Raw genomic sequence first — 14,080 nt, forward strand, 5'->3', positions numbered from 1 at the left:
GCTGAACAGCCACTTGAAGATGTACAAATTGTACAAGCATAGACCTCGTGAGGGGCCCAGATGACTGACTTCTAAGTTCACTTCCAACTCTGAGATTCTGTTTCTATCATTCTGTGAATTGATTCAAGACAATCAGCTGGGCTTCTGTGTTTAATCAAGTACAAAAATAGTCCAACATGTCTTGGATGCCTAATGCTGCCAACACTAGCATTAGCCAAATTGGTAAAAACAGCATGATGAGCAACAAAATAATATGTCATTTCAAAAAAACCTGTAGGCATCTAATAAAATGCTTGGTGTTTTGTCCTCACCCCTTCTTTTAGTGATGTCTCCTGCTCCAGAGAGCCACGTGAACATGGACCTCCCCCCAGTGTCAGAGCAGATCATGCAGACTCTGAGCGAACTTGCCAGATCTTTCCAGGATATGGCTGACCGCTGCTTGCTGGTCCTACATCTGGAAGTCAGGTATGACACAGCCAAGTACAAGACTTTGTGATTTACATGCACTGTGGGTCATAAATCCCTTGCTTATTTCTGGAGAGTATCACCATAATTTTTGATTATGATTATTATTGACATTGTGCCTTTTTTACACTGAAAGTGATTTTTAGTGTTATTCAGTCACTGTTAAAGTTTTTAAGCACATGCTGTATTGTGAATATGGTGATTCAGAGTTTGTATCAGAATGATCTGAATTTGAATGTCTCTACCAGCTGGCTAGGCCATCTTAAGGCAGTTAATTAACTTTACTCACCCTGTTTCTTTGTCTTAAAAATGAAACAATAATTCCTAACTTATAGACTTTGTAAATGAAATAATAAATAATTAGTATAATGCCTGCCACATAGTAAGTGGTCACATGTGGTAGCTGTGCAGTTATGGTGACTTGATTATCACTGACATTTTTACTAAGTAACTCTGCTAATCAAGGAGGGAGTATAGAGATGCAAGAACCATGATCCCTTTCTTCAAGAACTTAAAACCCAATTGAAGAGATTAAGTTAAATGATAATTGAAGAAAATAGTTTCAAAGATGCCATACTCTTGGATTCTTATTCCTTCCTCTGCATTGTAGAGTATTCTGATTAGCTTTTATCTGATGATAATATTCTGATTAGCTATTATCACACCTCTGGAAATGGTAGGAAGAAAGGACTAGGAAATCTTCAATCATTCATTTACTCATTCAATAAATATTTGTTGAATGCCTTCTTGGTGCCAGGCTGTGCTCTAAAAATTGGGATACAGCAATGAAAAAAAGCACTCTAGGTCCTTGCTGTCATGGAACTACATTCTACTGAGGGGGCAGAGGGTGGAGGGAGGCCGCAGGACAGCCAATGAGTAAACAAAAAAGAAAATTTCAGATAAGTGCAACTAAAAAACCAAAATAGCATAATGGAATCAAGCAGTTCTATCCAATAGAAATATAAGGTGAGCCACACATGTGAACCACACAGATGAATTAAGTTTTCTAATAGTCACACTTGAGAAAGTGGAAGGAAACGTAAAATATATTTTATCTAACCCAGTAGTCCAAAATATTATCATTTTAATGTGTAATTAACATAAAATTATTAATGAGATTTTGCATTTTTTTGCGCTAAGCCTTTGAAGTCTGCATATTTTACACTTACAGCACATCAAAATTTGGACTAGTCTCGTTTCAAGTGCTCGATAGCCAAATGCGGCTAGTGCTGTCATACTGGACAGTGCAGAGAGCGGCTGGGGTCGACTAGAAAGGAGGATTTGTTTTTTTGTTTTTTAGATGGAGTGGTCAGAGAAACTGACAAGGCAACAAAAAGGAGGCATCTGTACAAAGACCTACCAGAAAAGAGTTCAGATAGAGGGAGCAGCACTCACAAGGTCCTGAGACAAAAATCAAGCTTGATAGTTTTGAGGAACAGAGAGGAATCCGATGTGATTGTAGCCCAGTGAACAAGGAGAGGGGAGGAGTGGAGGGACAGGTAAAGAGGCAGGCTGAGCCTGAGCATGTGGCGGTCATGGAGCCCGACACCTTGTGGCATCTTACAGACCAAGTGAATAGTTCAAATTTTATTCTAAGTGCATTAAGAATCCATGGGAGGTTTTAAAGCAGAGGAGAGAGATTCATCAATTCGTTCATTCCTATTTTTAAGAGATCACTCTGGCTGTTGTATGGAAAAGGGATTACAGGGAGAAATATGAATGGAAACAGAGTGACCAGTGGAGACCAGTTATGAGCACCAGAGTGGCGGAGGTGAAGGTGTGAGAAGCGTTAGATTTGGGATGTGTTCTGAAGGTAGAGCTGATAACATTTGTTGATAGATTGGATTGGGCACAGGGGCTGGTGGCAGTGAGGGAAAAGAAGGATTCAAGGAAAACCACAAGCTTTGGGCCAGAGCAATTATGTGAATGCCAGGACCATTAACTAAGCTGAGAAAGACAGAGCGGGGAGAGGTTGGGGAGGGCTAGACATCAAGAATTCCGTTTTGGAGACATGCAGCTTGAGATGCTTATTAGATATCAAGGTAGCAATGTCAGACAGACAGTTGGATGTATACTTTTGAAACTTCAGGATCAGAAACCTCAGGATCAGAAAGGGTACAGTAGTATATTTTCTCCTGTATTATCATGGGACATTATTAAAGTTGATAGAGTATCTTTTCATTTAGAGTCTTTACTAAATTTAGGTTTTAAAAATGTAAACAGGACTTTGGTTCATACATTTGGACTCTAGTCAGAACTTGGATATCTTTCAGGTGTGCTCAGGCAAAGCCTAATTGATAATGTATTTTCGATGTCACTTCTTTTGTATGCCACTTGCTTTTTTCATTCTTCATTATCTTGTACAATGAGTTACTTCTGTATTGCTTGTGAGCATTTGTGAGTGGAGTAAGAAATAGCATTGCAGATTTGGAATTTATTTTACTCATCATTATTTCTGATCTTATTTCTTACATTCAGCTATCCAGAAATAAAGACTTTTCCTCTATGTTTTCTGATTTGTTTTATGATAATTTTTAGATGTGCTCTCTATTTATTTACAAGCTGACAGTGAAATAAATCAGGTGTTTTCTATGAATAGATAAATGCAATAGACAGAAAAAAAAATCAGCCAGTAACATTCTGATACCTCTGTTACCTGGGTTGCACAGAAAGACAAGGGAACATCAAATTAATTACTATCACAGCTCCTAGAATTTATGCTATTGATTGTGTGGGTGCACGAGGTGTTCGACATTAGGAATTATTTGCTTGTAGTGTAGTGAATTCCGAGTGGGATATTTTCAACACATTTGAGTCTTCACCTCTATTGTGCCCTTTTTATTTTTGTACATCTTGGCGGTCCTATTCCTAATAATGCTGGACATACTTTACGCATTACTTATTAACTTTACGAGAAACAAGTCAGTGCTGAAACACCCACCGCTAAATCTCCTTCAGCATTATTTTAAAAACAGAAAAAGATCATTTTAAGAAGGAATATCAAAAAGATTGAGTTTTAGAGTCCTGGATGCAGAATTATCTTTCCTTATTTTTACTAAGAACACTAAACGTGTTTACTTTTTCTAAATTAAATTTCCTCACCTCCTCATATAACATAGTTTCAACATTCAGGTTGCTTTCTTATGAATATGCTCCCTTTCGTCTTTGTTCTTGTTGAAGTATGGTACATAAAACTAGGCAGAACACTCCACGTATAGCTCAGAGAGTGAATGTTGACACGCTTTATTCCTTCCTTGTCACAGTAACAAGCTTTTTTTCCCCTGGTTTGTACAGTTGATGGTGCAAAATGAATAAGACACATCTCAAGCAAATCATTATACTGTAGTATGATAATGTTCAAAGAGGGGAGACTGCTGAGTGCTCTGGGTCCCCACAGTGGGTGACTGCAGAGGAGGCTGTTAGGGCCCAGAAGGCAGCATCAGGTGTGCCTTGTTCATTGTTATGGCCCAGAACCTGCAATAGTCCTGCTGCATAATAGGTACTCAATAAAAACTTCAGTGACTCTTGAGGATTAGCTGGTGTGAAACCAAACCAAGATAAAATAAGTGCTGTTTCCCCAAACAAAACCTGTTGCTTGTTAAAGAAGATGAATTGAGGGGCCAGCCCTGTGATGTAGTGGTGAAGTTTGGTGCCTTCCACTTCAGCAGCCCAAATTCGCAGGTTCAGATCCTGGGCACTTGTCAGCCATTCTGCAGCAGCAACCCACGTATAAGGTGGAGGAAGACTGGCACAGGTGTTAGCCCAGAGCTAATCTTCCTCAGCAAAAAAAAGAAAAAAGATGAATTGATTGGAGATTCTGTTTTCACTTGGTAGCCCACTACTTGTATTTAAGAGGTACAGAGACTGCATGTCCAACATCATTCTTGTCATCATAATCAGTTGTTTGTTTTGTTCCCATCCTGTTGTAAAAGGAAATTAGAACTTTGGCCCTGTCATCCAAGAGCTGGTGCGATGAAGAAGTGGCTGGTTAGACACTGTCTCTGGCACTTTTACCCAAGAAGCCACTGTAATAAGAAAGCACAGATAGAACAGACAAAAAATTAATGGGAAATACTAGCAAGAAGTCCAGAACAACCTCAAATGCCAAAAGTTTGTCTTATTCCCTGAAATATGTTTATATCCATAGCCCATATTTTTCCTTAACATTGTTAAAGTTCAAACCAAAACGTGTTCTCAAATCCAGTAGGTTCTATGTTGAAGGACCCATCCAAAGAGCATTTGACATTTTACCTGTGTCACTGTAGGTCACATGTAACCACCAAGCAACGCCTTCCCACAGTTTGAAGCATAATGCAAATGACACCCTCAAGAGATGAAAGACATGGTGAGGCCATTAAAAATTGTTGAGTTTTTTTTCCTATTTGAACTTTAGAAGAAAAAAATTAAGTTGCCGTTAGAGTCCAAGATGCCAAGAATGTCACCTTTATCAGCTGATTTCTCTCACCATCAGGAGGGCTCTAAGTGCCTTCAACAGCAACTGCCTGTCACTGTTGGGATCCTAAGTGCCTACTTTCTAAAAATCAACCATCCCGCTGTGCAATCAGCAATATTTGCAGAAAACCTTAATGCCAAAGTCATGTTAAGGTCGGCAACAACATGCCAGAATTCAAAAGGAAAAAAAACACTATGTGAATTTGACATTTGCCAGTGACTATTTTAATTTCTTTTTTGTCTCTAGTCATTTTGAGAAGGGAAGATAGCACCTTAAAACAGTGTTTAACTCTCCTCTCTGCCACTTACTTTAGGATCTCCTAAGCTCTCAACTCCAATTCATAGTGATTTCCTAAGTGGTCTCTCTACTTCCAGTTGCTTCTGTTCTCCACCGTCAATCCACCCTTTACACTGTGCCAGAGAGATCCTGCCAATGCTGATATTTGATTATATCATTTCACCTCTTAAAATCCTTCTAAGCCTCCCAGTGGCTTCTCAAATAAGTCCAGAGTCCTTCGATGGCCTCCAAAGCTTATGATGACCTGGCCCCTGCCCATCTTCCCAAGCTCACCTCATGCCTCTGTCATGTGATCCATGTGTACCAGAAGGAACCACTCATCACTCCTTAAAACTGTCCTCCATTCACACCCTCATGGCTTTGTACATGGTCTTCCCATTGTCTAGAGTTATGACATCTGTAATTTACTGTAAAAATGCTTTAGCATTGATGGCTTGACTTTATTTTCAACTAAGAGCTACTTAGTTTAAATTTCAACCAAGTAGCAATCAGTTTCCTAGTCGTGAATCCCACTCCAGGGTTGATCAACTTTCATGATATCAGAAAGGTCACATTCCAGAGAGGGCTGCAAATGATGTAGTTACTGTTATCTTGATCAAAACTATACATTTTGCCAATTAGCACATGAATGTCAGAATGAGTTTTTATTGGTGAAATTAGTCATTAGTTGATTACCAGATGATAAGATGATCAGACATCGTTGAAATGAACTGGTAGTCAAGATATTTGGATTCTTTTACATGAGTAGGTTATAAGAATATAGCACATCCTACATAAAACTTGGCTCAAAATGGATCATAGATCTAAATGTAAAACCTAAAACTACAAAACTTCTAGAAGAAAACATAGGAAAAAAATCTTTGACTTTGTTTAGACAAAGATTTGTCAAATGCAATACCCAAAGCACCAATCATAAAAGAAATAAATGATAAATTGAACTTCATCAAAATTTAAAACTATTCTTTGAAAGACATTGTTAAGATGAAAAGATAAGCCGAAAACTGGGAGAAAAATATTTCTAAAATGTATATCTAATAAAGGACCTATATTCAGAATATATAAAGAACTCTCAAAAGCTAATAATAAGAAAAAAACGACCCAATAAAAAAGTTAAGCAAATGACATGAACACAAAGATATATGGATAGCAAATAAGCACATGAAAATATTCCCACATCATTAGTCATTAGGGAAATGCAAATTCAAACCACAGTGAGATACCACTATACATCTATTAGAATGACAAATTTTTTTAAAAAAACTGACAGACATTTGAGGGCATGATACTAAGTGAAATAAGTCAGACAAAGAAGGACAAATACTGCATGGTATCACTTATATGTGGAATCTAAGAAAGAAAGTCAAACTCATAGTAGCAGAGTAGATAAGTGGTGGATGGGGGTGGGGGAAACGGAGAGGTTGGTAAAAGGGTACAAACTTTCAGCTATAAGAATAATAAAGTCTGAGGGGGCTGGCCCCATGGCCGAGTGGTTAAGTTCGTGCGCTCTGCTGCAGGCGGCCCAGTGGTTTGTTGGTTCGAATCCTGGGTGCGGACATGGCACTGCTCATCAAACCACGCTGAGGCGGCGTCCCACATGCCACAGCTAGAAGGACCCACAGCGAAGAATATACAACTATGTACTGGGGGGCTTTGGGGAGAAAAAGGAAAAAAATAAAATCTTTGAAAGAATAATAAAGTCTGAGGATCTAACGTATAACATGGTGACTATAGTTGATAACACTGTGCTGTATAATTAAAATTTGCTGACAGAATAGAACTTAAATGTTCTCACTAAAAAAAAAAGATAAATATGTGAGGTGATTGATGTGTTAATTAACTAGATGGAGGGAGTCCTTTCACAGTATACAAATATCAGATCACCATGATGTACACTTTAAATATCTTACAATTTTATATGCCAATTACACATCAACAAAGCTGAAATTTTTTTTTAAAACTGACAAGACGTAGGGGCAGGCCCGGTGGCACAGCTGTTAAGTTCGCATGTTCCACATCAGCGGCCTGCAGTTCACCAGTTCGGATCCCCGGTGTGGACCTATGCACTGCTTGGCAAGCCATGCTGTGGCAGGCATCCCACATATAAAGTAGAGGAAGATGGGCACAGATGTTAGCTCAGGGCCAGTCTTCCTCAGCAAAAAAGAGGATTGGCAGCAGATGTTAGCTCAGGGCTAATCTTCCTCAAGAAAAAAAAACCTGACAACACTTAGGTGCCGGTGAGGACGTGGAGCTACTGGAACTTTTGTGTATTGCTGGTAGGAAAGGAAAGTGGCACAATTCCTATGGAAAACAGTTTAGCGGTGTCTTATAAAATTAAACATATACTCACTGAATGATTCAGCAATCCCACTTGCAGGTATTTTCCCAAGAGAAATGAACATTTATATTTACACAAAAATCTGTACATGAAGCAACTTTATTCATAATCACCCCAAATTAGAAACAATGCAGATGTGAACTGCTGAATGGTTAAATTGCAGGACGTCCATAGGTGAGGAGGCTGCTTGGCAATAACAAGGAATGAACAACAATATGGGTTAATCTCAGCTACTTTAGGCAGAGTGAAAGAAGCCAAACTCCAAAGCCTACATACTCCAGTGATTCCATTTATATGGCATTCTGCAAGAAGCAAAACTATAAGGACAGAAAATAGATCAGTGGTTGCAAGAGCCTTGGGGTATGAGTAGGGATTGACCTCAAAGGGGTGCAAGGGAATTCTGGGGGTGATGGTAGAGGTCTATAACTTGATTATGGTGGCGATTATACAGCTGTAGGCAACGGTACACTGAAAAGGGTAAGTGTCACTCTTTGTAAATTATTTCTCAGTAAACCTGACTTAGGAAAAGAAAGATGATAGTCAAACCTGTAGGTGCATCACTAGGGATAATGCCCAAGGCTTTTGCAGCCATTTGTCAAGGAATATTTCTTGTTACCTGATGCCAACAATAAGGGTAACAGAATCCTGACTCTGGATTGTCGTCTTGTCTATGCCCAGCAAACATTCCATGACAAGATCAGGCAGACAGAGCACCCAAAACAACAGAGCGGACACTTCACTGAGCTTACAGAACAGCCCGTTTGAACTGTATTTACCAATGTATGGTGGGTTTTGTTTTTAAATAAATACCTGTATATGTGGTAGAGTTATTTGGACTGAAACCTGCTTTCACTACATCATAATACAAAGGTTATGGAGTAATCTATCCTTACCCACCTCCGACTTTGGCAGTTACCGATATTTACCAAAAAGAACCTAAGAATTGTATATGACCAAACTGACTCAGGCCATTTCAACATAGAAATACACGCCTTCCTCAGGCTCACTCAGATCCCTCTTATGTGTCTCGAGTATCATCTCCTTCTTGAACCTTTCCTGATGCCCCACAGCAGATTTCCATGGCACCCTGGGTACGTGGGCTTCTGAGGGAGGCACTGCCCTCTTTTGATCTTTTGTTGTTGTTGTTGTTATCCACATTAGACTGTGATGTCTTTAAGGGCACAAACTGTGTCTTAGATTGCCAGGGCCTAGGACAATTTTTAACAAGTGCGTAATGTTTAGTAAGCATTTTATTTAAGTAATAGCTTAGCAATAATAAATATAATAGTAATGCCAGGCCCTGTGCTGTATACTTTATATGCAGTAGCTCCTCAGCGCATCCTGTGAGGTAGGTGTTGTTATTATCCCCATTGCACAGATAAGGACACTGTGACACAGAGACAGGAGGTAACTTGCCCAAAGTCACACAGCTAGTAAACATTGGAATTGGGAATTGAAACCAAAGTAGTCTCATTCCAAAGCCTACACTTTTAAGATCTGTGAGCTCTGCCTCTCGTTTTCACTACGGCAATATCTGTTGAAAAATATAGTGCTTTTCAGACTACGCATATAGTCCTGTCATTGAAAGGAATTCATCCATTCCTACCCCCAATGCATGGATTAAACAAGCGAGAATCACAGAAGCTGACTTGCTCAAGATCGCTCAGCTGTTCTGCCGAATAGCTAAGATGGCTTTTGGTGAAAAAGGAAAGAAGTACGTAAATATTTACAGGGTCACTGCTGCTTTAAATATTTGGTCACTCTGTCACAAGACGATCATTATTTTCATCAGAAAGATTTATTACTAACTGCTCTCCCCATCTCTCTCTTTCTCAGGGTTCACTGTTTCCACTATCTCATCCCCCTTGCAAAGGAGGGGAACTATGCCATTGTCGCCAATGTGGAAAGTATGGATTATGACCCTCTGGTGGTCAAGCTCAACAAAGACATCAGCGCCATTGAAGAGGCCATGAGCGCCAGCCTGCAGCAGCACAAGTTCCAGTATATATTTGAAGGTCAGACCCTGCCTCTGCTCCTGGGAGTTTGGGGAGAAGGAAGGGTGAAGGTTTTCATGATTTTTCTGTATTATTGAAGTTCAAAACTTGTAGAAAAAGGTTGGGGTTTTTTGTTGGTTTGTTTTTTAAATTAAAACTACAATACCTAGCTTCTCTATGTATGGCTAGGTAGACAACAGTATGGCTCCTGGTTGATAAGGAGATTTAATCCAAGATAAGGAAGATGGCAGCCCAGCTGCCTCCCTGACATGCCACTCATGAGAGTTGGGTAAATATGTGGAGTGGGCCATGAATTAACTCAAGAGGAGCTCATAAAAGAAAAAGAAACATACAATGAGGAGAGAACCCTGAAAGATCCTGCGTTAGGTAAAATTATCACTGGAAGGGGAGGTTTTCTTTTAGAGAATGTGTTATTGTCTGAAAAGAACAGAAACCTCCGATTAACGGTGATTTTAGGAAGGCCGCATCCCTAAATGCCTCAGGCTCAGGCAGGCGAGCACGGGTGTGAAAGACGGGACCATCTCAAGGCGTTCACCTGCAACATTTTGAAAAATGTGATGCCAGCCAAATAATTTTCATGCTAAATTTCTACCATAGGACCCCCGTTAGGCTTCAAATTATATTCCCTTTTTTCTTATTTTGGTTTGTACGTAGACCTGGGTGCCAGAAGCATCTATGGTCTCTCACAGAGTTAAACTAATGTTACTTAAAACAATTAAGAAGGCACATTGTCCAAAGGATTGTGGCAACCTGAAGTAAGGAAAGAAAGCGTCAGTGCATGGCCATTGCTTGTTTATGAAACAGTTATATTCCAGCAAATTTGGACCTCCCCCCAAAATCTTAATTTCCCATTAAAGTATGTCATAAAGATGGAGATGTGGTCTGAATGGTAATGCCCCTAAAAGTGTTTAGCCAAAAAGTATGCGATTCAATAGTTAGGCGTTAGTTAGCCCCACGGCACTGTGAATTTCTTGAAGCTACAATGCCCATCTGGGAAGTTGCTTTTCCCTTCCTACACAGAGCTTCCTCCTTACTCTGACTGTGGCTCTTTCAAGCCCTCCATATCAGCAGTTTCCAGAGTCTTCTTTTCATTTGGCCTGGACATTTCCTAACATCTAATCCTTCTGAGCAACAACATCTTGAAATACAGATGTAATCCTCTGACACAGAAAAGATTTTAACTAAGAATTCATAAATTTGAGACTTCCTGTTTAAAAACCTAGTGATTTCTCTGGATATAATTTTCTAAATTCAAAAGGCATAATAATTGAGTTTCCCAAGGCAGGGGGAAGAGTCAGTGGTCTCAATCCTCCTTGATGTGCCAGGGAGGAGTACTTTATCACAGATACTGTTAGAATGGCTGATGCATAGTGACAATATAAAGCAAACCAACTTGTAATTTGTTTTATTGTTGATTATTATTTATTATACCTATTATATAAATTTGTTTATTATTATTTATTATTCTCTACAAATAATGCGTCTCCTCATTGCCTACACTTAGGGCAGGCTGCATTATACCACGGCAGAACAAAATTATACCTGAAGATATGGGCTCAGAAGAGTCACACCAAATCTCTTGACCCATAGAGATTTTTCACATAAATAAATTATCTAACTGTAAAATCCACGTGTAAAATCCTTTGAGTAAAAAACTTCACTTTCACGTAGTAGCACATACAAGTGAGTTTGTGGTCTTAAAGCAACAGTTGGGTGAGTGTAGCTGAAGCAGGAGAGAATGCGTCCTCCTCGTCCTTTCCAACTTCACCCTAAAAAAGGAAAACTCATTTTGAAGACAGAGGGAGCCACTGAACCTGAAGATGTGCCTAAGCTTGGGTCTGGACCACGGTCACCGTGGAGGGACTATGAGCTTAGCAGAGGAAAGTAACAAAAATAGTAGACTTCTTGCTAGTAGCCAGACTAGCTGTAGAGTTCTAGGGGAAATTTCCTACTTCAGTCTAACTTTGCAAGAATAAGGGCAAAAGATGGAAGACAACTTTACTTAATTGCAAGTATTTAGAATTAAAATGTAACTTTTAAAAATGGTAACCCACACGTCCCTAAGGTTGTTTGGAACCAGCGTTCCTCAACTTAATTACAAAGGCTAATCTGAATGGGACCTCTTAGTTGTTAATGTACTGAGGTACCCTTTGCCGGATTTCGTAGACCATAAGACAGTCCTTTCAGTGTGAGAACAAACCACTTATGAGACCCCAGAAATGTCCATAGGTGTCTCATGGGAACTCAACAGTTAATGTATAATCTGCTTTTCCTTTCTGATTACATTCTCTTCAGTTACTACTTTAGAAATATAGTCCGTTATCAGTGTTGAGGTATATTAGCATTAGTACCAATAGCCCAATTTCTTATTGATATTTTTTTGCCTGTGTAGCTTCCCAATCAACTTCTGAGCCAAAAGTGCACCCCTATCTGTTTTGTGGGAGGAAGAGGAGACCAAACAGACCATAGTATTTACATGTGTTCTTCTTTGCTCCCAAAATATCTGTGCAGAAAAACAATCGTCCTATGCACTTGAGTAGTTTATAACAACCTGGCATATTCTCTAAGCCCTGGTATGGTGGCTTTAGATGTATATGGCAATGGTAGAGCTATGGATATACTAGGTTTTGTTGCCAGCATAAAGTTTTCCCATTTGCAGCTATTAGAGTAATGTATAACTCTAAAATGATTGTAAGATCAGCAGTTACAAGCATCAGAGATGTTTTCTTTGGTCATTTAAATTTGTGGAGGATTAGAAGAGAGAGCTCCTGCATGTGAGTTTACGCAGTATGGCACTAACCTATCTTCTCTTTTCACCCCACTGCCCTGTGCTGACCCCCTCAGGCCTGGGACACCTGATCTCCTGCATCCTCATTAATGGTGCCCAGTACTTCAGGCGCATCAGTGAATCTGGTATCAAGAAAATGTGTAGAAATATTTTTGTTCTTCAGCAGAATTTGACCAACATCACCATGTCACGGGAAGCAGACCTGGACTTTGCAAGGTAGGAGGGAAGACTGGGCTCAGTTCCTTGTACCAAAACCGAGACTCCTTGCCTATAAAGTCATTTTTAAAGACAAATTCTTGGTGCTTATAAAGTTAGTTTAAAAAAATATGAAACAGAGATGATGGATGTTAATTAAACTTATCGTGGTGATCGTTTCACAACATATGCATATATTAAATCATTACATGGTACCCCTGAAACTAATGTAATGTTTTATGTCTATTATATCTCAATTTAAAAAAAAAAAAAAATAGATGTTCTTCAGTCATAGAGAAGGTAATTCTATAAAATTCTATGGGACATTTGGGCCAGCCTGGTGGCACAGCGGTTGTTTGCACATTCCGCTTTGGCGGCCCAGGGTCCACCAGTTCGGATCCTGGGTGTGGACCTACGCACTGCTTATCAAGCCATGCTGTGGCAGGTGTCCCACATATAAAATGGAGGACGTTGGGCATGGATGTTAGAAAAAAAAAATTCTGTGGGATATTTAACATCCCTTAGGCAGGTAACTTTTCCTGTTCTCTAACCTAAGTTCTTCTTAGTGCAAAACTTCAGTAACTTTTTTCTGATTATTAAAGTAAGGTATGCTTAGTGCATAAAATATGTAAAATTAAATACAAAGAAGAATGTAATCATTACTCATAAGACTTTAAACTATGACATTTGGTATACTTTCTCCTGATTTTTGTGCATGTGCTGTGTGTATACGTGAGTTTCCACACATATGTTTGTATATGATTTCTCTTTACAAAATTGGAAGTATTTTAATATAGTTTTATATTCATATAATTGCATTTTCCCATATCAATAATATTCTTTGAAAACATAGTTTTTCTCATATCCATTAATATTCCTTGAAAATACTACTTCTAGTACCTGAACAAATATTCCATGGTATACATGAACCATAAATGATTTATTTAGTCATTTGCAAATTTGTAGACATTGGACTTTTTCCCTTTTTCGTCTCATGAATAACGTGTTGAATATATTTTTACATGCGTATATTTCCTTATCTGTTCTACCGTTTCCAATTGCAACCCTTCTCCTCTTCTTGTTTTTATTGGGTGGGGAGTGGTTACTCATCTCTGGCCCTGCTCTGCCTTCAGGTAATCGGAGGTTCTTCTTTTAAATAGCACTTTCACTTGCTCTTTTCTAGGTTTGCTCATCTCAATTCTTAGTGTTTCTTTATAATGCACTTTTCCAAAGTTGAGAGTTAATTTTATTTTCTCTCCATGTGGTCTCAACACTATCTACACCTTACTGAAATCATCAGACCTTTGGTGCTTTAATGAAATCTTAAACAGTTTTGAAGAGGATAGATTATGCTCTCTTAGTGCTTTATTGCTTTTTATACCTAGGTGAATTATTCCATAAGCTCCTTTATGGCTAGGAAGTCATTGGTTTTTAACAGTGCAGAATGCTCCTGCCAAATATTTAGTACTGCTTTGTTTTTCACTTGATTTTTTGATTCCATGAGAAGTTCAAGAAAATTTGAAGCAATTCCT

At 39.0% G+C, this 14,080-nt stretch overlaps 1 protein-coding gene across 3 annotated transcripts in view; it reads left to right on the plus strand.

Moving 5' to 3' along the window:
* EXOC4 (exocyst complex component 4) overlaps nucleotides 1–14,080 on the plus strand; it is a 738,285-nt gene that overhangs the window by 670,179 nt on the left and 54,026 nt on the right. For all 3 annotated transcript variants that reach the window (XR_011438236.1, XM_023640178.2, XM_005609413.4), the window contains 3 exons: nucleotides 324–465; nucleotides 9,387–9,565; nucleotides 12,410–12,569. Coding sequence is in view for 2 of the 3 variants with exons in the window: in XM_023640178.2 (XP_023495946.2) it covers nucleotides 324–465; nucleotides 9,387–9,565; nucleotides 12,410–12,569 (481 nt within the window). In the remaining variant the exon portion in view is untranslated. The remainder of the gene's footprint in view (nucleotides 1–323; nucleotides 466–9,386; nucleotides 9,566–12,409; nucleotides 12,570–14,080) is intronic.

Source organism: Equus caballus, chromosome 4, assembly GCF_041296265.1.
Source record: "Equus caballus isolate H_3958 breed thoroughbred chromosome 4, TB-T2T, whole genome shotgun sequence".
Lineage (NCBI taxonomy): Eukaryota > Metazoa > Chordata > Mammalia > Perissodactyla > Equidae > Equus > Equus caballus.